Source organism: Bubalus bubalis, chromosome 1 (assembly GCF_019923935.1).
Source record: "Bubalus bubalis isolate 160015118507 breed Murrah chromosome 1, NDDB_SH_1, whole genome shotgun sequence".
NCBI classification, from domain to species: domain Eukaryota; kingdom Metazoa; phylum Chordata; class Mammalia; order Artiodactyla; family Bovidae; genus Bubalus; species Bubalus bubalis.
The window spans coordinates 182,596,078-182,620,740 of record NC_059157.1 but is presented as its reverse complement, the minus strand read 5'-3'; the positions used below and the strand labels follow the sequence as shown (position 1 = coordinate 182,620,740).

At 43.8% G+C, this 24,663-nt stretch overlaps 1 protein-coding gene across 2 annotated transcripts in view; it reads right to left on the bottom strand.

Annotated features, from left to right (window-relative positions):
- Window positions 1-23,642, bottom strand: part of CPNE4 (copine 4) — a 684,585-nt gene extending 660,943 nt beyond the window's left edge. The window contains exon 1 of one of the 2 annotated variants that reach the window (XM_025291737.3): window positions 23,500-23,642. In XM_025291737.3, the coding sequence (XP_025147522.1) occupies window positions 23,500-23,552 (53 nt within the window). In that variant the 5' untranslated portion in view covers window positions 23,553-23,642. Of the gene's footprint in view, window positions 1-20,207; window positions 20,689-23,499 lie in introns of those variants that run through there. The other variant, XM_006057472.4, reaches the window with a different exon arrangement.
- Between the last annotated feature and the right edge of the window lie 1,021 nt (window positions 23,643-24,663).

Below are 24,663 nucleotides of genomic sequence, written 5' to 3'. Positions count from 1 at the left end.
TACTGGAGGAGCTGAAAGAAGGCCTATCTGCAGCTCATAAAGAAGACCTTTCTTCAACCACCTCCCAGGCCCTGGATATGTGCCTACAGCTGGGAACAGCACTCTCTCTGACCCTCCGAGAGCCTTCCCTAAGGCAACGGAGTAGAGAAAATGGCCGGGGCAGTCCCTGCCTCCTCTCCACACCTTCCCAAGATCCTAGGAGAGTACAGGGGCCAGGCATTTCTCAGAGACTGGGGTGAGAATGAGGGGCAGCTGAGAAGGAGAGGTGGGAGGAGGCACCATCAAGCTGGGCTACAAATGGTAGCTTTGTTCATTAGACCATTTGGCTTTCCCTTCCTCAATACCCAAATGATTTTTCTTTCCTTTTTTTTCTTTTTTACTTAAAATATTTTTGATTCATAAACTATTTTAATCTCTTCTTTTGTCTAACACTGGCTTCGGGAGCAGGAAATATAGTCTAATTACAGTTTTGACTGCATCCCATGGTATATGAGAAGACTGCACTTCCAGTATCTTTTAATCTACTATGTACTTGGCTTCTTTCACAAAAACAGTTATTTAATAGTTTTCAAGCAACTGAATAGCTTTTGATTAGCTTAGCACCCTACACCTCTCCAAAGTCATTATATGGTGTTTTGTGAATGTCATGGGCAATAAGTCTGATTGCTTTTTTTAACCGATAATATTTTTCAAACAGACCCTAAATATCCTAGCAAAAGATCTCTGTATTCTTGAGAAATATTTATCCTCCAATTTAAAATTTTTTCTGAAACATTTTGTTAAATCACTCCTAATTAAATGTGGCAAAAAAAACTGTTTCCTTTATTCTGCTGAAAACTATTTATCATTGCTTTCTTTTTCCTACATATTTTGATAACAGGCTGCACAGATTCTGTACATGTAATTTCTAAGAGTCAGAGAACCAGAGTCAGAGTCCTGTACTCAGATCCCGGTTTGTCTTTAAAATCTGTTGCATCACATTGGTAGAAATCACTTCATGTTTCTGGACCTAGGTTTTCCTTTTTGCATAACATGGGGAGCTGAATTAAAACTTTCAAAATTGTCCTCTGACAATAGCATTCTAGGACAGCTTTCAGTTAGGCTTACATTTACCACCAGGGTCGTCATCTCCCTTCCCTTCTGCTCCAAAGTAACCTTTTAAACCAGATTATGAAAGAGAAGATCAACTAGATCCCGAGAATCACCACACTGTTCTTGAAAAAGAATTCTTTCTTCACGCACACACACACACACAAAACACGTGACATATACGATGCCTGAATGTGAACTTTTCAATAATCAAATGTAATGGACCAATGAGAAAATTTTAATTCTGGACAACTAGCAAATATTTGGTGAAGGAATTATTTCTTTTACTTAGGGGCAAATATCAAAAGCCCACATGCCTAGGAGGATCCCAGCAACCCTGTATCTCCCTGGCAATGTTGCCAAAGAGGCTAAGCTTTGGAAAGGATCCAATGGAACAATCAAAGAGAAATTCGAGACTCAGAGGAATTAAACTTAGAATCTTCAACTTCCACAGCCCAGGTGTCACCACAGTATATTAGTCAGATTTGACTCAAGTCACTGCCAGGAAAGACCCAGACACCAGGGTAGGTACAAAGCTCATCAGGCATCTTAAAAATCAACTATTTCTTCAAGGACTCAAGATGCTGGAACAAAATAATACGGATTGGCTTCAACTTATAATACCTATCTACTATGAAAACTTACAAGAACAATGGCTAAATGTACATAAAATGTGCAAGAAAAATGGGAGTGTTTCCTGGACAGGACTCAGTCACACTGGACAAGTCACATAAAGAATGACAATCCAAAGCCTTGACTTCAGGTGCTCCGAGACCTCCAGCATGTTAAGTCATGAGTCCTGAAAGCAGTGTTCTGGTTCCAGAGGACTGATAAAAAATTACTGTTGGAATTTCAACCACTAGGCTGGGAAAGACGGTTCAATGCCCTCTCTTCAGTTTAAATATCCCCTCCAAGTAGCTCCTTACATGTAGCAGAAAGTGACCAGTCTGCTGATCAGAGCAGGGGCTGAGACACACCAGGTTGCTTCCCCTGAGCACATCAACAGCTGAATTTAAAATGTGGGAAAAGATACAGAACTGGAGACAAGATAGCCATGACCAGGAGAGAAAGAGAGGTTCCCTGGACTGGAACTTTCCCTTGAAAATGTAGAAGACCAAAGAAAAAGACCAAACACCACTGAGATTTTACCCACATCATTCCCCTTTCCTGGACTAAAATTCTCTTTCTTTCCAAATATGAAAACCCTATTTGGAACCCCAGTTTACACTCCTTCTCTCTAAACCTTTCCCAAACCCACCTATTCCACAAAAACTGCTCAATTCTCCTAACTCAAACATGTCTCGTTTCACTCATCTAACAATAATGCTTATTCTGTCTTCTGGCATCTCACCTTCTTGTTTGAAGACATCATGCCATCATTCCACTATTATTTAGCTTTTCACATACTTGTACCTCAATTCCTAAATTTGATTTTAATCTTCCTTCCTGAAAGTGAAGTCCATAATCATTTTAGCTTTTTTTCTCTAAAGGCAGCTGTTCAATATATTGATGAAGGAAGGAGCAGGGGAAGGCAACACAGTACAAAAATGCTCCCTGGTAAGAAGAGCTGGACCCAGAAAGGGCACCAAAATTCCACTCCAGCTGAGAACCAACAGCACCAGGCAGACGCCTGAACACATCTTTTGAAAGCAGGCACGGAAAGGAAGAAAGGGTTGAAAGAAAGAGTACTGGGAAGAAAGTGAGGAGGAGAAAGAAAAATAGAGAAAGAAGGAGAAAGAGAGGGAAGGAGGAGAGAAGAATGAAAGAACGGAAGGAAAGAAAGATGGACAGAACGATAGAGGAAGGAGCAGGAGGGATGAAGGACACATCTTACCCTTGAGCTTCCAGGTCCTCCATGTTCATTCTTCTTCCCTCTCTATTTCCAAAATATCTCTTGGGACCTTATAAGGCACCCAGCACCTAGTTCCAGGCTGCCTGATGCACATGCATAAAGATGTGTGGGAACCACTTCCAAGGCCAATTTGCTTCACTGGTAAGCAACCACTATCTCCTGTGAGCACAGCACCCCTAGTCTAGGGAAGCAGGTCCCAGAAATGCTGTGTCTCATGACCCAGGGCTTGGAGCTCTGGAGGATATCTGGGCAAAAGCCTGGGCACTGCTGGCCCTCCACCAGAAATGCGGCAGGAGGCCTTCTCCTCTTATTTGTGGCAGGGCATCACATGATGCATTCAACTCTCTAGCTTCCTGGGCAGCCCGTCAGGGAATCAGGGCCCCTGGACTTCACAGAGAGGGGGCAGGGAGTGCCCTGAGGACAACGACTGGCACGCAGCCATGCCTCCCTGGCTGCCAACCCCCAAGGCACTGCCCTCACCCCTCCTGCACCTGCTTCCTCCAAGCATCCCCAGGAGCTGAGGAGCCAGATGCTCAATGCAGACTGTGCCCCAGACAACACAATGCATAGCTATTTATGGTAATTAAATGTCCCCAGTTCCACTGCTCCCTTTTCCTCTAAAAGAAACGCTACCATGTCACAAGTTTAATGTAGGTATTTTTTCAAAGACATTTACCATGAAGAACACATCCACTGAAAAAATAACGAAGGGGTTCTTGATGGGAAAAGAAAAAGGTCTCAGCCTCAGGGAGGTCTATAAACTCCTGAAACTGGATGCAGACTTTTGTGTACAAGTAAGTGTATTCAGTTTTTAGGTGAGAATCTATAGCTTTCAGTAGATTCTCCAAGGGACCTGTGACCCAAACAAGAGGAAAACTACCGACATATACAAGGAGCTTATCAGTGAAGGGGAAAGGGTTCGGTTATTTGCTAAAAACAACAGAATTTCAGAGACACATTTCCTAGAACTAACCAATTTTGCTAATATGACAATTGAATTTAATCCTAGTTTTTTAAGGAGTCTCCATACTGTCTTCTATAGTGGCTGAAGACATACTGATGGCTAATAAACACATGAAAAGATGCTCAACCTCACTCATTATTAGAGAAATGCAAGACAACTGGATTTTAAAATAAGAGCTTTCCTCCCCTTCCATCCCTCACTCAGCGCAGCGGTCTTTGGGCCTGTTTGTCCATCCCCATGAAGCCTGCAGCAGATCTGCTGAGGATGGCAAGGGAAGGCCATCGAAATGTGTGCTTGTGCTTCATAAAGTGCATGACTACTGGTTCATCACTGCTCTGGATGAAATTCCAAATGAGCAAACCTTGAAAATGCTTTGCCTTCCATCCATTCAACTGCACTCTCCAGAAATAAAAAGTGGCGGTTACGGTTTTAACATACCACATCATTGTCTTGAAACATAAAATATACTAGAAGAATAACCATGGAGCTATGTGAAATAGTTAAGTAAGCTCCAACACCGCACTGCTGGGGTATGAAGAAGAATCAGGGCAATGTACTTGAGCAAGCACTGAAACACAAAATAATAGGAAAATCTGCTTTATCATTTTATTTTTAAAAAGCCATTAGCAGACACTACAGCTATTAGTCACTCCTCACATATGGCATGGCTGTCACCTTTATGAATCATGTTTTTATCTTGAAACAATTGTCCTTTATTACCTTTCCTTTTGCACATTCCTTAGGAGTTGTAAAATAAGAAAATAGGAGAAGCTCTGGGATTCTGAGTGCCAGGATCAACATTTAAAAATAAAGCGAGCAAGAAAGTGTGTTACAGTTTTAAATTATGTACAATTTTGTGAAGCTGAGTATTAGCACCTTCATTTCCAAGCTTTAGAAAGCATGCCATCTCTTCTACTGTAGGACTTTGCCTAAAATGCACATGAAATCTTCTAAGCCCTAAGTATTAAGTAGCAGAAATACTCAGATAGCTGTTATTTCAGATGAAGGACTTAAATAACTGATTCAAAGTAATGGGCATGGTATTGCATCAGTATGTAATACAATATATCTGAAAAATAAATTTGATAAATAAAGGTAAATATACATTCACGGGAAACATGAAGATACACATATAAGGAAGAAGGAAAGTTTGCAATTAGATACTTACTTTTAAAAACAGAACAACAGAAGCAACCAATATAAAACTAATGACCCCAGAGAATGTGCTTTAATTTTCTCACTTGACCTAATCATGCAATTTCCTGAACTGCAACTTTAGCCACACTTCAGCAGATCAATCCCTCTACCTCCAGTCCTAAGATTAAAAAAATTTCAGAAGTTCTAAGAACTACAAGCTCTTAAAAATTAAAAATCTAGAATGAACAAATTCTGCTTTTCCAGCAGGACTAGGCAATCTGTCGCTGCAATATGCCTCCTAGCCATGGAGCTTAAAGGTATCAGAGTCAGAACACAGCACAAACTGCATAGTGCTCCATGCTGGTCCTGTCCTTTCTACCCTTCTCTTCCCAAAGGTTCCTACACATGAAAGCCAAGAGCAAGTGAGCAGGCCTCCCCTTTCTCAGCCCTGGGCTGCTCACATCCTGCTTGACCTTAGCCTTCAGACCTGCCACAGTGATTAAGTGTGGGATGGGAGGAGGAAGGGCCACTCAGCTGAACCCCAGTGCTCTGAGGGCTGCAATTCCTGAAAGGAAAACCGAGGTGCAGCCTGGATGCAGATACAAAGGCTGAGGCTCTGCTTACATATCAGCAGAGGCAGCCTGTCACCCTCCCAAACGAATGAATGAATAAATGATGACCCCACAGTCAACTCTGTGGAGCTAAGCAGATGGAAACTCTGACTGTCTCCTCGGGAAAGGGGACCATAAGAACTCCAGGTCCTAAAGGAAGGAACAGTATAAGCTTTGAATCAGTAGTCTGCTGCCAGATCACACAATGGAACATGAGCCTTTCTCCCCCATAGCACAGCTCACATTTCTCCCTGAGTGGAAGACTAATGCCATCACCTCTCCCTCCCTCCATCCCCCACCACATCATCCATCTACCACTCACCACCCTTTGGACTGTGATTTGGGACATCTGGCACATACCCAAGGTCACACCACGAGCTGCAGAACACAAACAATGCTCCACAAAGCAACTCGAAACAGCCATTAAGCATAATTTCGATGCTCTCAACTCTTAACCCTCCTTGTTTCTCTCTATATAAGACACTCGATACACAGTAGCATCAGATGGTCATGCTTTTTGACATTGCCTAATAACTCTGGCTCATGCTGAATGAACATGACTGATGAGGATTCAAGAGGCTGTAGCTGTCACTTTGCAGACTAGGGTGCAAAGCATCAATGTTCACCTCCTCTAATATTTTAAGTTTCCACCTAAGTAACCACATTGCACGCTATGTGCTCAGTCACTTCAGTCATGTCTGACTCTTTACAACCCTATAGACTGTAGCCCACCAGGGCTCCTCTGTCCATGGTATTCTGCCAACAAAAATACTGGAGTGGGGTGCCATTTCCTACTCCAGGGGATCTTCTTGACCCAGCGATCAAACCCAAGTCTCTTAAGTCTCCTGCATTGGTAGGCAGGTTCTTTACCACTAGTGTCACCTAGGACACCCAAGTAACCACACTGCATCTCCCTAAATAAATGCTGTGTCTTCTCCCCAACTTAGGGAAGACAGTGTTCCCATGATGTCAGGTGGATTTCCATGATTCCATGTGTTCGCCAGGCAGAAACTGAGGCTGACTGTTGGCAAGGTAGACACACAGCAGACATGGAGGGTCAGTGGGCAGGTCTGGTTTTCCCTGAGCCCCATCCCTGGACACGGAGGGCTGGTGAGGAGCAGAGGCCCAGCTACCTTTCATGGTTGTGCCTGCTTTATTTTTATCTTTTTATTTTTTGGCCATATGGCTTTCAGGATCTTAGTTCCCCAACCAGGGATTAAACTCATGCCCTTGGAAGTCCTAATCATCGGACATACAGGCAATTCCTTGTGCTTACTTTAGAAAACAGGGGTTCTAGAAAATGGACCTAACAACCTGCAAAACCAACAGGGTTCATCACTGAGAGCTGCTCACATGAGCCCATGGACTCAGAAACAGAATTGCGGGCAAGAAGCTCACGATTTACAAACAGCAAAAGAAACTTAGCTAAAAGGATTCACAGGAGATGGCCCCTCAGGGGATGTAACATAGTCTCCCGTTTGATGTGACGGTGAAAAGGAGATTCAACTTGCCTCATGCCTTGGATCTTCCTACAATTGCCTCTTTCCAGGAAAATACTTCCTCTAAAACGTTATAGTCACCAGGCAAAACATGCCCTCTGCAGAAATGCCATGTGAAGGACTCCATGTTACCTCAGGTCGACCAACAGAGATGCTTGGTGTCAAAATTCAGCCTTTAAGGAAGATGATGAATGATCATCCAGCATCACTCATTTTTTTAATTTACTTCGATTTATCTGTGGAATGTGCATGTGTGACACAAAATACCTGGATAAACATTTTAAAAGTTTCCTCATGAACCACTGATCTATATGTTTGGTGTCAAGAAGACCACACAGTAAGATGACTGGAGGTTTCTCTTTCCTGCTTCTCATCCTAGGGTCTGCTACATTTAAATAACTGCACAGGTCTTGCTGGAGAAGCTCCCCTCCCCTGACACTGGTTCATTGGTTTCTATAAAAATAAAAGGAGATCTGATCTCATTGATCATCCACCAAGAACTGCATTGAGTTATGGCAGCTCTGATTTGGTGATTTTACTCAGTAAAATTTAAGAAGCCCATAAAACATTCAGAGTCAGGCAGAGCATTCGTATCTGAACAACCACAGACCGTTACGCACAGGGGGAATGTATCTACTAGGCCATCTCACGCTCATTAGACAATGAATACAAATGATGGGAAAGGCAGTATTTTAGTCATTAAACCACAATTAAACATGATTCAGCTGCCAACATTACATACAAACTGCCAGACTTGAGTCCAGTCCTCCATCTATTTCTCTCACTGTAACGAGACAGCAAGAGTGATCCCACAGTGCTTCTCTGGCCATGGCAATTGCCCCAAGGAACACTGAAGGCAATGCATGTCAGTAACTTGTGTGAACTGTAACTTTTTAAATACCACCGGCTGGGATAGGGACACTTTGGTGAACAATAAAGCCACCACATCTTGTTTTGTTCTGCAATTGGTCATTTAACTGTTGCTTTTCCTTATTATAAACACACACACATTTATTTACTTAATTTAATATTTATTTGGCTGTGCCAGGTCATAGTTTTGGCACTCAGAATCTTTAGTTGGGGGCATGTGAGATCTAGTTCCCTGACCAGGGATAGAACCTCGACCTCCCGCATGGGGAGTGCAGTCTTAGTCCCTAGAGCACCAGGGAAGTCTCACAAACACACATTTGTGATTCCAAATCAGGTCAGCCCTGTCTTTAGGAAGCCATCAGCACTAGAAGAAAAGACTGAGGCCCTTGCGCTTTAAAAAAATAGTTTAGGAGAAGTTTCTTATCTTTGATGGCTTACAGAAGTCATTAAAACAAGTCAGGGTTTAGAGCATAAGAAAATGGTACTATTTGCAGCCTGGTTTCATGTAGCAGCACTCAAAGTATGAACCACATTGTTTTATATTCTAATACTGTAAATGTTGATAGATATAACCTAAGTAAGCAAAAAAGTCTTTGAGGTCTTTAATAATTTATGAGAGTATAAAGGTGACCTGAAACCAAAAATCTAAGAACCTCTGCTTTAGTGGAGGGATTGCACATTTTTGAGTAAAATGTTTTTCAAGTTTGTCTCCTTTGTTTCCCACTAGCTGTGTAACCTTAGTCCAGTTACTTAACTGTCTGATCTTCCATTTTCTATGGATCAGACTAATCACCCTCATAATTATCTGCTCAAGCATGTTTCCCTGATTATGTCTGTGGTGTTGATTCCATATCCCTAGCACCTAGCACTGCACATACATGACAGGGTCTCAATAAATAATTATGAATTGATTGGTGGGGCAGTTGTGAGGCTTAAATAGGATAATATGTGTAAAGTGCTGCTGAGGTACCTGGAATATGGCAAATGTCACAGGTGCTCAGTAAATGTCAGATCCCTTTTCTCATCATCAATGCTATTCTCAGTCACACCCCAAAGGAGAGAAAATTCATAGATTGTCCAAATAAAGTGCATATCTAAGGCACTGGTTCTCAAAGTGTGGTTCCCAAACCAGCAGCATCAGCATCACCTGGGATATTGTCAGAGATACAAATTATTTGACTCTAACACGATACCCTGGAGCAGGCAATGGCACCCCATTCCACGACTCTTGCCTGGAAAATCCCATGGATGGAGGAGCCTGGTAGACTGCAGTCCATGGGGTCGCTAGGAGTCGGGTACAACTGAGCAACTTCACTTTCACTTTTCACTTTCATGCATTGGAGAAGGAAATGGCAACCCACTCCAGTGTTCTTGCCTGGAGAATCCCAGGGATGGGGGAGCCTGGTGGGCTGCCGTCTATGGGGTCGCACACAGTCGGACACGACTGAAGCGACTTAGCAGCAGCAGCAACACTATACCCACCAAATCAGAAACCCTGATGGTGGGGCCCATAGACCTGTGCTGTAACAAGAGGCCTGCAGGAGATTTCCTGATTCCTTCTCCAGCATGAGAACCATGGCTTTACAATATGAATGGGGTCTCCCTAAAAAAAGAATATCTGTGCTAGTAGCATTGTGGATTTGACAGTACAGTGTACCCAATATGCTATCTGTTGCTGGCTGCCCAGAATCTTTTGAGTGAAAATAGGAGATATATCCCTGGAGAAGAAAATGGCAACCCATGTCCAGTATTCTTGCCTGGAAAATATGGACAGATGAGCCTAGCGGGCTAAAGTCCATGGGGTCATAAAGAATCAGACATGACTGAGCATGCCCCCCGACACACACACAGGAGATATATAAATACAATAAATGTCTGATGTGAGGTCTTGTTGGGCAGAGTGATTCATTGTGTATTCTGGCTGTGTATCTGGGGGCCAGTGCTAAACATACTTTGCATTTGAAGTAAATCTGGAATCAGCAGGCGGTTTCACCTTGGAGAAACCCTAGCGCAGTCCTTGAGTCCTCTCTGTGGCTAGGCACAAAACTTGTGTGTGGAAACAGAGGTGAGGGGACGGAAGGACGGAAGGACGGTGAATGATTGTGTTAGAAGCTGTGAGAGCACACATTTTACTGCTAGTTTCTACTGTCCCGTCACACACTTCTAGTTTTCACAACTCCCTCACAACACAGCAAACTACTGCCTTTAGGGTAATTGCTCCTAAACACTAACCTTTGAGGGATGCCATCAACCAACAACTGACAATCTGAGGAATCTCCATGAGCCCACAATATGAGCAGATCTTGGGATGCACATATCTTCTAAGGCTCACAGCAACCCCAGGGCATAGGCTCTCACATTATTCTCATTTTACATCTGTAGAAATTAACCTTCAAGAGATTAAGCAGAGTTGGAATTCAAACTCAGAAACACTAATGATTCTACCTACCCACTCAGAACACAATATAATAGACCACATTTTAGGTAAGGGCTATGATTCAAAGTCAAAATGATTTTTGAAAAAAATTCCCATAAATTGTTCACCAAGTATAATACATGACATTATAACATCATACAGTAATATATCTGTACAATGTCACACATTAGATTATATAATAGAAAGCGAACAATCAAAATGCAATATGAGTATTTTTAACAAGAAATCGAGGGTGCGGAGTTTACTTTGAGGAAATTAAATGTACCCTGCAGTCACTAATGAACCTGACTCAGATGCAAGGATGTAAGATAAGGAAACAGGCACACACAGAAGGAACACCCTACGTACCAGAAGGTTCTAAGCACTCTGGCCACAGCAAGCAGCACACAACACAGCCACTACCTGGCGATGCCCATGGTACCCTGGGGTGGCAGGCACACTCGTGCATACCAGTGCCACACAACGGGCTAGAGAGCAGCCATTCCGGAGGATGTGAAAAGGAAGGATTTGAGCCTTCTTGACTCAGACACAGAAGGACAGATGAGATACAAAGACCACACAAAACATGGATTTTAAAAAAACACCCTGGTTGAACCCTCCTACACTGTTTGCAGAAATGTAAATTGGTGCAGCCACTATGGAGAGCAGTACAGAGATTCCTTGAAAAATGAAAAATAGAGTTGCCATATGATCCAGCAGTTCCACTCCTGGGTATACATCTGGAAAAAAAAAAAACACCATAATTTGAAAAAAAATACATGCGTGCTAATGTTTACTGCAGCACTGTTTACAATAGCCAGGATGCAGAAGTAACCTAAATGTCCAACAACAGATGAACGGATAAAGAAGATGTGCTACATACATACACAATGAAATATTACTCAGCCATAAAAAAGACTGAAAGAATGCCATTTGCAGCAACATGGACGGATCTGGAGATTATCATGCCAAGTGAAATAAGTCAGACAAAGAAAGGTAAATATTATATGATGTCACTTATATGTGGAGTCTAAAATATGATACAAATGAACTTATCTATCAAATAGAAACAGACTCACAGACATATACAACAGACTTGTGGTTGCCAAGGGAGAGGGGGTCAGGGAGATGGATTGGGGGTTTGGGATTAGCAGAAGCAAACTATTATATAGAATGGATAAAAAACAAGGCCCTGCTGTATAGCACAGGGAACTATAGTCAATATCCTATGGAAATGAAGATACAAAAAACAAAAACAATTCTCTGGTCCTGAAAATCGGATGGGGGCACCCTAGGTTTGAGTCTTCTTCCTCCCCCATTTCCAGTGCTTTGGCATTAGTCCAATTATTTATAAAATGGAGCTAATATCTAACCCATGGAATATGTATTTGTAGTGATTTCAGGTATTTATGGAGAAGGCAATGGCACCCCACTCCAGTACTCTTACCTGCAGAATCCCATGGACGGAGGAGCCTGGTAGGCTGCAGTCCATGGGGTCGCTAAGAGTTGGACACGACTGAGCGACTTCACTTTCACTTTTCACTTTCATGCATTGGAGAAGGAAATGGCAACCCACTCCAGTGTTCTTGCCTGGAGAATCCCAGGGATGGGGGAGCCTGGTGGGCTGCCATCTACGGGGTCGCACAGAGTTGGACACGACTGAACCGACTTAGCAGCAGCAGCAGGTATTTATATTTCTATAGTGGAATAATCTTTTCTGCAAATGTGTTTTATCTGAAAGAAATTAAAACTCCTTTTCAAAAAGCATTATATCCCCCATTAATCTTCTCTGGGAAGAACAGAGCAGGAATGGAAGACTGAGAAAGACCAGTCCAGGTCCTCTGCTGCCTTACACAGTTTTATACTCATTTTTACAAATGAGGAAATACAACTTGAGAGATTTAGTAATCTTCCCAAAACCAAACAGCTGTTGAGTGGCAGAACCAGGATCTGAACCAAGTCTGTTTACCTTCTAAGCCTAAGCCCTTATCTTAAAAAAAACTCAATAAATATTTATCTTTATCAATTATGTTACAGCCTAGTGATCCAGAATAAGACTGAGAGAAAAAGAAATAGCATTATTAATGCAACTGATCAAACTTTCTGGAGCAGCGGCCAGATTCCTGGCCATGCTTGGGGTTCAGCAGTGAACAAGACAAGAGGAGTTCTGCCTCCTGGGAAGCACATAGTTGGGAGGAGAAATGGGTGCAGGTTGAGTAATGAATTTCATCTTGCTGGGCCTCTGTTTCCTCAACTGGAAAATGGGAAGAGGTGCTCCTAATTTTATGAGATTATAATCAGCCCTCACATTCTCTGATGCCATATGAAGTGTTTGTTTTCCTGTCTCTATAAAACTCAGCCACGCTATGAAATGTGATGAATGTTGTTAGCTGCTCCCCAAATCAACTGTTTCCACCCTTTTTCTCTGGTCAGGCCTTCCCGCCAACATAATTCATAATCAATCAAGTCACAGAACCTACAGGACACCAGCAGAAGAATGACAACCCTGGTTTTCCCGGAGCGCTGCTATCTACCTGGCCAAGTAAACTTAACTCACCTGGCCCAGCTGGCCATCCCTGGTTTCATATGGACACCATCTCAGACTTCCCTGGCGGGTCAATAGTTAAGAACACACCTGCCCGTACATTGGATTCGATTCCACGTGCTGCAGAACAGTTAGGCCCATGCGCCACAGCTACTGAGCCTGCACTCTGTAAAGCCTGAAACCTGCAACCATGGAAGCCTGTGCACCTAAAGCCAGTGCTCCACAGCAAGAGGAGCCACCAAAGGAGAAGACTGCACACCCCAGCTAGAGAGTGGCCCTCACCTGCCACAGCTAGAGAAAGCCCTCGTGCACCAACAGAAGGCCAAGCACAGCCAAAAATAAATAAAATAAAAGTTAAATTAAAAAAACCTCACCATCTCCGGCACAAACCTTGTTTCCCCATATTGTCTTCAAGTGACTCATTGAAATAACTACAAAAATATAACAAAGACATCAAATCAGGCATCCTCTGTCCCCAGTGCCTACTAATAAACAGTTTTCCCAGTGCTTACTAATAAACAGTGTTCTCTCACTTTAATGATAAAGTATTTCTTTCAACCATTCTGCTGCCCTCGTTATTTTTCATTTTTGTTATTTGTATTGCCCACATCTGTAATACTTGAAAAACAGAACCCTGATTTAGGTTGTTCCAGACCCAACCTTTAGAAGTAAGGATTTTGCTGTTATATTTCTCTTTCCTTTAAAAATCATTTTCCTGCTTAAGTGAAATTAAGTCAATTATATAGGCATTTATCTTAATGATATTCATGAAAACAACACATAGAGGGCAGTAGTACAAGTTGGTTGGACTTAAGAACCTCTATTAGCACAGTTAAATATACATATAAACCAAAGCACATTCTGAGAGAGATTTCATCCCCTTTTCCCTCCCTCAGAACTACCCTCTATACACCAGATTCCTTAAAATGTAGGGAGGTGAAAAACCATGAGTGTAAAGAACTTGAGAGACCATTTCCCAGGGTCTCTGAGACAAAGCAAATGACTCAGTCTCTTTCAACCCACATGGTTGTTCATCTCTCTCTCATAATCACCATCTGCCCCTCAAGCCACAACTCCAAACCAGGGGAACTCCATATTGACTGATTCCAGTATCTAACTCAGCCTAGAGCATAGAGGCTGTGTTCAGCGATTGTTCAACAGATGGATGCGTGAGACCCTTCTGCTGAAAGGAGGGGTATGGGGACAGGAAGAAAAGGCTCAGATGGAAAGGGAAGAAGGAAGTTTAGGGAGAACTCTCAAGAGAAAGTTCAGGGATGAGCACAGCCTGCCCACTGAAAGACCACTTCTACACACTCCACATTCACCACCACAAGCTTCATGTTCCAGAGGCCAACATCCACTCAGGCCTGCAGCTTGCAAACCTGCAAGCCCAAGATTCGAGTCAGGCATTTCTGGGTCTGGAGTCCTGCTTCCAGAGAAACAAAGGGCTGTGAGGCTGTAGACAGCGAGTCAGGTATCCAGGCACTAGGACCCGACCAGGCTATACTGAAGGCAGATCTCTGTCTCCTCTGTGAAGCAAGGCGGTTTGAGCCAGAGAGTCAGAGATGCCCCGTAACCAACCCCTCCCCTCTGGGCATCTCCTTGGGGTTCTGTCACCCCCATCTCCAACCCCACCTCCCAGCCAGGAGGTCCGGTCTGGGAGCTGCAGGAGGGCTCCGCTGGTGCTCCGGCGCCCTCTAGCGGCGGTCCGCTCTAATGCCATCTCTCAGCCCTTCCTCCTTTCTCCCTCTCCAGTTCTGGGGATGCACTCGCCTTGGGCACTAGCCAGCCTGATTTTGTTCCTCTTCTCCAAGGAAGTGCCCTACAGAGGTTAGCATCTCTTGAAGAAGGAAGCTTTTTAGTCAATACACCTTAAACCTGAGAAGGTTGCTTCTAGAATTAACCTTAAGTACTACATTTCCCTCCTGATGTTTGAAGCAGCAGCTCTAGTTTTCTAAGTCAGAAGAAAGTCAGCAATATGATGTTCTGAGCCAGAGATGGAAAAGCAACATTTTAGAAAGTATGTTCTTTTTGAATGGATCTTTCATTTAAGACAGAATAAAGGATTCCCCTGTGGATTTTCTTAAACTGGATACACATAAAATCTCTATTTACTTTATTGACTCAATTGTGACATTTAAAATAGACAGTTAGGACTGAGCATGAGCAATTCTTCACAAAACATGCACATTAACAGGGATGGCTGCAGACAATGACTTTGTTCAAATTGAATCACATCTATTGGGTAAATATTGCACTGGCTCCAAGAGAGAGCAAAATATTAAGACTCAAGACAGCCAGTGAAGGTAGGAGAGCCCTTCCGCCACCATCATCCCCGACTCGGACTTGGTCAAGATCATCAGTACCCATGGCCACAACCACAGCAATTATCTCCAGGGAATGTGAGTCTCTTCTCAGAATCAAGAGACTTGCTTAGTAATCAAGAGGGTTGCTTAGTGAGTTCCCTGATCTTGAGCATGTCATCTCTCTAAGGCTCAGTTCCCACCTCTGTCAAATTAAACAGCTGGAGTCAATAGATGATCCCCAAGCTCTCTTCTGGTTCTGACAGTCAAAGAGTCAAAGTGATATAATTGTTGTTCACAGTTCAGAGATAAGCCCACCACAGCCCAGCTTAGAGGAGCTCCTCCACCCATACAAGGGCACCAAAATCATAGGACAAGGATAAACCTTCCCAAATAAGTCATCCTTATCACCTTCCAGTCTTCAAGACTTGCCTTCAGTCCTTCTCTGTTTACTCAGTTAAAAACCTAGTGGTTCTCAAGATGCTTTCACTTTCCCAAGACTACAACTCCAAAGAAAAGACTTCCCAGCATTTGCTAACTTAGGGAAAACATATACTATATGTCATATATATTTAGTAGTTCGTAGCAGAAAGCTCCCACATAAATGTGATTTCTAGTACAGAAAAGACTAAAAGTATATGTAGGCATTACTATGTTTTTACTCTGCAGTCACAAGTTTTAGCAGATTGGTTGAAATTAATGCTAACTGAGGTTCTACTATATATTATCTATTTCAAATAACACAGAAAATATAACATTTTGCCTGACCCATTGATTGGGCTTTATTTTACCAACCTCCACAAGAACTTCTCACTCAAAGAAAGATATGTTACTCCAGCCCCCTTAATTTTGATAACATGCTTCCTCAAAAGAAAGACCATTCTAGAATTTTTAGGACATGCTAAAAAGAATTAAAAGTTCTATAATCTGTCTTTACTATCTACATTCAATCAGAAAGGCAAAGTTAAAGGCAATTCTATTATCATATACTGGCAGGTCAGTTTTAATGCACTATAGGATGGCCTTGCATTGGAGAAGGAAATGGCAACCCACTCCACTGTTCTTGCCTGGAGAATCCCAGGGACGGGAGAGCCTGGTGGCTGCCGTCTATGGGGTCGCACAGAGTCGGACTGAAGTGACTTAGCAGCAGCAGCAGGATGGTCTTGAACTATGTGACATTTTAAGTGCACTGAAACTTTTCTTTCTTGATAGATATTTTGTGACTCCAATATACTGGCTACTGTTACCAAGGAAATATGACTTTGGGTTACTGCAGGGATCCAAAGAAGCTTTTGTTTTTGTTGTTGTTGTTGCTTTTTATTAAATATTAACATGACAAAAATGGAAAAAGTAAATATAGAGAATAAATTCAGCCCCTTTTCAAAATGCACGAAATACAGATCCTCTGGTCACATCTCTGATTTAAAAATACAAAGATTTGTGAAGTGACTTTCCAAACTGGTTTAGAGACTTTCTCTCAACCAGTGAGGCTGGTACCACCAGAGTTCTCTTATTTTTTTGTTCTGGATTGAGGCCCCTGTGAAAGTATGGGACACTGATTATACACAATATTAACTACTAACCACCAATGTGTTTACCTCCAAATGGAAAAATCCTTTCTTTATGTGAATAAAGGTGGTTAAAGGTCCAGCGTATTATATCTCAGAAAACTGGCAAAGATAAGATGCATGGTGCAAACTCTATAAATACCTTCAGCTGAGTTTCAAAAGATTCCAATATAGATGAGAATAAAGATTTCACCATTGACCTATTTTTTCCCCCCTCTGTGATTCCTTCTAGCTAGTAGAATCTAAAGGTTTTCAGTCATGATAGTGGACTCAATCATTGGATAATGAGAAGGATACAGCCTCTATTTCCTGCAATACTACATAAAACTACTCTGGAAACAGATAACAACTTTGCCTCCCACTAACTAAAGTACAATATTTTAAAATCAGATGCCCACATGCAGATCAAGAAACCTGTCGGACAAGGCATTTTTGAATCAGAACCTCCAGAAGCAGGGTCTCCTTAAGACAAATCAATGATTCAAGCAAAATGCCATGCTACTACCAGAGACCTGAAGATAAACAGGAAGTCTGTAACAACCTAGAGGGGTGGGATGGGGAGGGTGATGGGAGGGAGGTTCAAGACAGTGGGGGACATATGGCTGATTCATGTTGATGTTTGGCAGAAACCAACAAAATTCTGTAAAGTAATTATCCTTCAATTTAAAAATAAATAAATCAATAAAAAGAAACACACAAATCTCAGAGCAACTATTTTTAAAGAGATATTCAGAAACTGTAGGAAACTACTTGTCTTATGCTGGGAAGCTCACTGCTCCCAATAAATTATGCCAGGATGAGCACTCACAGGAATGGCATAGGTTTGACGTCCGTGAACCTTTTCACAGGGTAACGCATTAGCAGACCTTTGGTTCCATTATAGGAAAGCTCTTCTGATTGATGGTTTTCCTGGTGGCTTGGTAATAAAGAAGCCACCTACCAATGCAAGCAACTTAAGGGACGAGGGTTTGATCCCTGGGTTGGGAAGATCCCCTGAAGAAGGAAATGGTAACCCACTCCAGTATTCTTTCCTAGGAAATCCCATGGACAGAGGAGCCTGGTAGGCTAAGTCCATGGGGTTGCAAAAGAGTCAGACACAACTTAGTGACTAAACAACTTCTCATTGAACCATTTAAAACCAGCCCAGGATTCAACAGCCACTCCCACTATGGAGGGATACTTCTTTTTATGTAATGCTTAGGGGAAATCACCTAGTTTTCATGCGGTTTGAGTTTGGTCCTATAAAACCCTCAGAAGTTCCCTCCAGAGATAAATGAGGAGATCCTGGCCTTTATTAATATGCACAATGAACACAAGTGTCCTGGCTGGACTTGCCAAACCTATTTTTATCCACCTCCCTACATGTAGGTACCTTTCATCTGCTCTGAACTCAGACCTATCTATTAGAGTGACTTTGTCAGTCTTTCTTTAAAAATGGACTGATAATAAAATGAATTTAACCTAGAAGCAGCAGTTTAGTAAGGGAAATGAAAACATCAGAAGTTATCCAATCACAACCACAGCCATCCAGAGCTCTGTCTTATCTGCTGGGTAATAAAAACAGAACCTTCCTAAGCTTAAAGAACATCAAATGAAGTAAGCAAAGTTGTTTGCCTCTGGCTTTTGAGGGGATCGTTATGAAGCATAACCAGTCAGTCAGTTCAGTCGCTCAGTCATGTCCGACTCTTTGTGACCCCACGGACTGCAGCACACCAGGCTTCCCTGTCCATACCAACTCCCAGAGCCTACTCAAACTCATGTCCATTGAGTTGGTGATGCCATCCAACCATCTCATCCTCTGTCATCTCCTTCTCCTCCCGCCTTCAATCTTTCCCAGCATCAGGGTCTTTTCAACCAGTGTTCATGAAGTACAAAACAATGGCATGGATTTGAAACACCTGTATTCTAGGAAAGTTTTTTATTTTTTTTTTTTTCCAGGGGTGGGGGGAGTGGGAAAGTGCAGGGGGGAGGTTGTTTTAACATAAAGCAAAAAAGTAAAACACAAAACCGGTCCTTGAGAACAGAGATTGTTAAGAGGGCAATAAAGAGAAAGAATGGGGAGAAAAGCACATCTCCTCTGAAGTGAAGGTAGCTTTTCCAAAAGAATAGGGTTTAGTATCAGTTTCAGGAGAACACTTTAAAATACCTTGGACAGCTCAAAACTCCTGGTTAGGAAACCAAAAACCAAGTGAGCCACAGCAGTGCTTTAAAAATCCTGGCAAAGCAGCAAGAGGATGAGGAGCTGATTCTGCATAGTTTTGAATACAGGAGGAAAGAAGCAGAAGCATCAGCTCCAAAAGGCATTAAAATCCTCTGGCATCAATGGGTCAGTTGCAGGGGGGGCGTGGGTGGAGGGTATGTCTCTGTTAAAGTCTCCCAGGACACTTATCCCTCCGTACACCACCGCACTACCATTCGCCCTTCCTCCCTCCACCTCCGGAACCCCGGGAGCAACACTTTTTAAGCTCGAGCCCCTAGGGACCATCTCTTCAACCTGGATTCTTCCGGGAGCCTGGCAAGTTCGGAGGCTGGAAGTCAGGCTTCCAAGGCCGCTAGAGGAGCGGTGGGACCTGGAGGAAGGGTGGGGGAACTGAAACCTTTTTTAAAGCCCACCCTCGTCCTTCAAGGCGAGGGAGGAACGGATCTTCCTAACAGCACTTTTCAGACGTCAGCCTCCTCCCCAAACGACGGTGATCATTACACACTTGACCCCGCAGGTACCAACTCCTAACTGTCCCCTTCAATTTCACCCTAAAGGTCCTTGGGCTTCTGTGACCGCTTTGGTCCCGACCTCTTCAGTGGGCTCGGCCAGCGCTTCTGAGGTCCCTCAGTCCCAACCCCGTTCCCTCCCCGTGGTACTTTAACTATTTAATAGAGGAGGGAGTGCAGAGGGACGTGGCTGAATCAAGGAAGCTGAGGACCAAGGACGAGTTTTAAGCCAGAGAGCCCGAAATACAATCAAGTATTATCGCACCCTATCGTAAGGCGGGTAGGGAGGAGGAGGGGAGGTTAGGAGGCTGAGAAGCTGAGTCTCACCGCGGCGCTCCAGCCCCGGGACCCCGCACAACCCCCATCCGCATCCTCCTCGCTTTCCCGCCGTCAGGAGGATAGATTCTGCTCCGCCGGGTCCCGATTCCCTCTGGACTGGCAGATCCACCCCCTCCCCAACCTCCACCAGCCGAGCCTGCCGGGCGGAGGAGAGGGGCGAGGGAAGGGACCGAAGTTCCCCTGGACCAAGACGCTGCGCGCAGCTCTTCCTAGACAGCAGCGCCAGCTCGGAGTGTAGCCCCGCACCTCAAAAGTTGGTCTCCGGCCGCAGCCCGGTACGCGGTGCAGGGTCCCGACCAACTTACCTGGCGCGGGCCCCGAAGGCGGACTGGGCTTCGGCGGGCGACCTGAACGCAGCTGTGGTGCGGCCGGGGGCGGGGACGCGGTCGGACTCGGGGGGTCGTGCCGCCCTCCCCTCGGGCTCTTAGGCAGCTCAGCAACCGCGGAACGAAGAGGCGCCGAGCTGGGAGTTCGGGCTGCGCGGGGACCCGGGCTCCATGCCGGGGGCGGGGGCGGAGCCGCTCGGCCCTCGCTCACCCCGGCAGAGAGGTGGGGGCGCTGGGGAGGGGGGCGGAGCGGAAGGGAGGAAGCAGGGCGCGACCCCGCGGCGGGGAACTAAGGCTCGACAGAGAGCTTCCACCTTCTGACGAAACCCGCGGGCCCCACCGCCCGCGCGCTGCCGGCTCTGAGGCCTGGGAGCGAGCGCCCCCTGGGGGCCTCGGAGGAGGGCGCGGCCGGGAGCCGAGGGCGCTGCCCCGCCCTCCGGGAGCGGATCCTGAGCAGCTGTTGAGTCCTGGATAGCGGTCACGCTGGTGGCAGCTGCAGCCCTAGCTCCCCGCGAGGCCCAGTCGCTCACCTCGGAATCCTGGGGTCAAGTTACCCTAGAGACCTCCTCTTCATTTCAGAGGAAATCGGAAATATCTGGAAAGAGGTAGCAGTGATGCTACTCTTTGCACACATTCCTGGAAACTTCTTGGATGGATGCTCAACTGCCACCAAAAGCGGTGACGAGATCGCTCATCTCTGAATCCTCTATGTCTACAAGACTGCTTGGCATATGGTAGGAGCCTGGTAGTTATATTTTAGTAAATAAATGCATGAATAAATGAATGGACATTGAGGCTCTTTTTCATCTCATAATATCTTCCGGAATACATCCACTTTACAAATAATATAAGATAAAGAAATGCTTGGGGAATACCACTGCTTAAAAATAAGCATAAACATGCCATCTTATGTTAAGAGGTTAACCATGACCACATGTTATGAAGCACTTTAGAAAGAAAGTGTGACTTTTGACTTTTCTGCTCCAAACTAAGGTCAAATTCAGGCAAGTGAGTGAGTGCTTCAGGTGTATACTGTGAGCTGCTCTTGATTGTTTCCACAATTGTAGATAAACTAGACAGTTAGATTCTCCCAGCATAGAAGGTATTGTCAGAACTACACATTGGACTTCAGAATCCATTTGGGATGACATGGAGGATATTACACACAATGTGGACAGGGAGACAGGGACATAGCTGGGTCTTCCTCCCCATCTTCTGAAGGCATGTCTAACAAGACCTCTCTTCATTTAAAGAGGTTATCAGCCAAAGCCTTTACCAACCACAGTGTTCTAAATTTCATAGGCCAGAAAAGAAATAATTGGATGAGGAACAGGTACCTCACTCATGGTTCTGTAGAGCCAATTAGAAAGATCTTTGAGAGGCAGAGGAAGAGACTTCAGAAAGAAAAATATAATATTTCTCTTCCCCCAGGTTACCTCTCAAGTATGCCATTTTGAAGGTCTGGAGACCTTCAGCTGCCGGTGCCAGCCGGCAAAGTCGATCAGGTCCCAAGAATGTGCACGGCGGGGCTGAGAAAGGAAACTAAAGCAAGAGAAGTCTACAACAAAGATGGGGTCGAGAGGTTCAGACACGTCTCCACAAAGGGACGCAGTCTGACACCAACCTTATTTAGCATCTCATATTTATACAGAAGAGCGTGAGAAAGACAAGACAGTTAACATTTTCTTTGTTTGACCTACACATCTTACAAACAGTCACAAGAAATCTTGAGAGCATAGGAATGGCACCCTGTTATTATTTCTTACACCAGATAACATTTCTCTGTGCATGAGAAGTTTGCACAGAACTCCAGGTGCCTGCAGTAAATAAGCGCCTAATCTCTGGGGTGGCGGGACAGAGAGCTATGTTTGCAAGCAAACGCTCAAGGACTGAGGCAGCTCCCAGAGCTGTGTCCTTCAGACAAAGGACCCCGTTCTCACGGGCAGCTCCCCGCATTCAGCCACAAAATATCAACCCTGAAAAGAAACTTAGGGAGCTTGTCTGTATAGTAATTGCCTTTGATTCACTTTGATTGGAGAAACTTGGATCAGGTGGTTAAGCACAAGTCAATCATTGTGGCTTCACAGGATTCCCTTGATGCTACGGCCTTCCACAGAGCTGGGGAGCATTCACTGCGCTCTGCTGCACTTCTAGAGCCGAAGTGGAGCTCCGCCTGATCCACAGCAACTGAGCATGAGACACAGGATGGTCCCCTAAAGGAAATTCATTGTCATACTACAAGAAAATGAGGAATAGATGCTGTGCAGGCAAAGTCAGCATATGTTTACTGAATGTGGAAATACCAAGTAAGAAAATATTCCTTTCCAGTTTAATAAAGAAGTAGCCTTGGAGATGAAGTTGAGCTGGATTGAATTTGCAAAAATGAGGGAATGAAAAAGGAAAGTGATTATGTATTTCCTTGCATGTTGGTTGTGTCCTCTGAAATCTAAGTCCCATGAAAGCAAGTGATAGTCTGTTTTGTTGTCTTGTGATCACAACCCTAATGCCATTACAATATCTGTCACTTAGCAGATAGTCAATAAACATTTGTTAAATTTACAAAAATGCCTTGGAGTTTATTAAGCACAAGCATCTTATAGGAAAAGGAATTAAGATGAGAGAAAAGGCATTAAGGTATGTTGATCATGTACTGTTTCCAGGCAATCTGTAAGCTACTCTGTTGACCACCACCAATTGCCCACATAGATTTTATTATCTTTACAAAAAACCCAGGGTTTGGGTGGTCAGAATGCACAGACCAGAGAACATAGTGTTGATGGAAGCAGGCTCTGAAAGCACAACTAAAAATGACATACCCAGGAACCACAGGGCAAATTACAGACAGAACCACAGAGAGAGTCCAGTATAACCATTGTTAGTCCCTGTGCTAAAGGCACAAACACACAAACTGAACACAGCACCACTACTTGTGACAAATATGGTTTCCTCTGCCAGCAGGCTTCAGCTTCCTAATTAGAAACAGTTGCCTGCAAACCAGTGTGCAGAACACACGTGCAACGCTATGCCAGAAATTTGGATTTCATTTTTCTCAAGGAAAAAATTACACTGAAGGTAAATTCAAAGAGGCTCTCTGCCAGGCACAGAAAGCAAAATTCTCTCCCACCTCACCCATGAAACTAAGAGTCCAGCCCATCTCTATAAATGATCTATAACCAGCTCATGAACTCAGGTCACAGTCACTACAAGTTGCTCATTCGCTGGAGTCCCTTCAACAACTGTTACATCAAAACCCCCGATCTGTATCACTCACCGCCTTCCAACTCTCCTCTTCGTGGATTCTGAGCTGCTGGGCTCTACAGACATAGTTAAAATGATCTAAAGAAAGCCACAGGGTCACGGCGCCATTGGCATTCCCAAGCCGCAAAAGGAGCCTCCAGTTCTGTGCAGATCCTCTCACTGGGTCTCTGTTTGGTAACTGAAGGGGAGGCATTTGCTTACTGTCCTATGCCCGTATGAAAGGCACCCCTCCCATCAGTGTGACAAGTGCAATACTGGAATGAAGCCAGGAAATGAAAAGGAAAAAATGTGGATTCTTACCAATGCAATTGATCCCATTTTTTTAAGGGTAACAGATGATGAAGGGGAAAAACAGACAGATAATCAGTACCCTGTATTGAAAACCTTGGATTCTTCCCTGAATGAGTCAGGGTGAGCATTTTGTTTTGAAATTGAATTCCTATTTTCGTTTTTTCTTTCTTTCTTATCTTTTCTTTTTTACATCCTCAACCAGTCAAAGAGACTGCTATAAATAACAGGACTTATTTTGGAGACTTTGGATCAGAAAAGAATCTTGCATTCCTCCCCCTAGGGTTATTTATATATATAAAATGTGTTCTTTTTTCTATTTAGGTGATTTTGAGAATTGACTGATATGTCTTCCTCTGGTGTTTCTATATATGCCTGAAATGGGTTGTGTTACTGGAAAGCAGAGAGGAATGCTCTAAGAAAGTCCTTCTAAGATGCTGAGAGTCAAGGGAGAACTGATACGCACATTCCAACCTTGTGTCAAGATGATATCTTCTACTGTCGTTCTTGTATGTGAAGACCTCAGGCACCTATCCACCAGTCACAATCTCCTAGGCATGAAGGAGTGCCCTTTTCTTTTGTCTACCAATAGGTGGCATCAGAATCCCTTTAGCTCTTCATTGCTTTTTAAAAATCATTGGCAGAGAGCATTTTCTTTCTGAGATTTTATATTTTACCATGGGTGATGCTTTAAAAGCACTAAATTATCTTTCTATTGTTTCAGAGCAGATTATCCCATTTCTCTCTTTTTTAAAATGTATTTTATTGAAATTTAGTTGATTTACAGTGTTGTGTTAATTTCTGCTGTACAGCAAAGTGATTCATCTATATTTTTTCCATTGTGGTTTATCATAGGATATTGACTGCAGTTTCCTGTGTGCTATAGTAG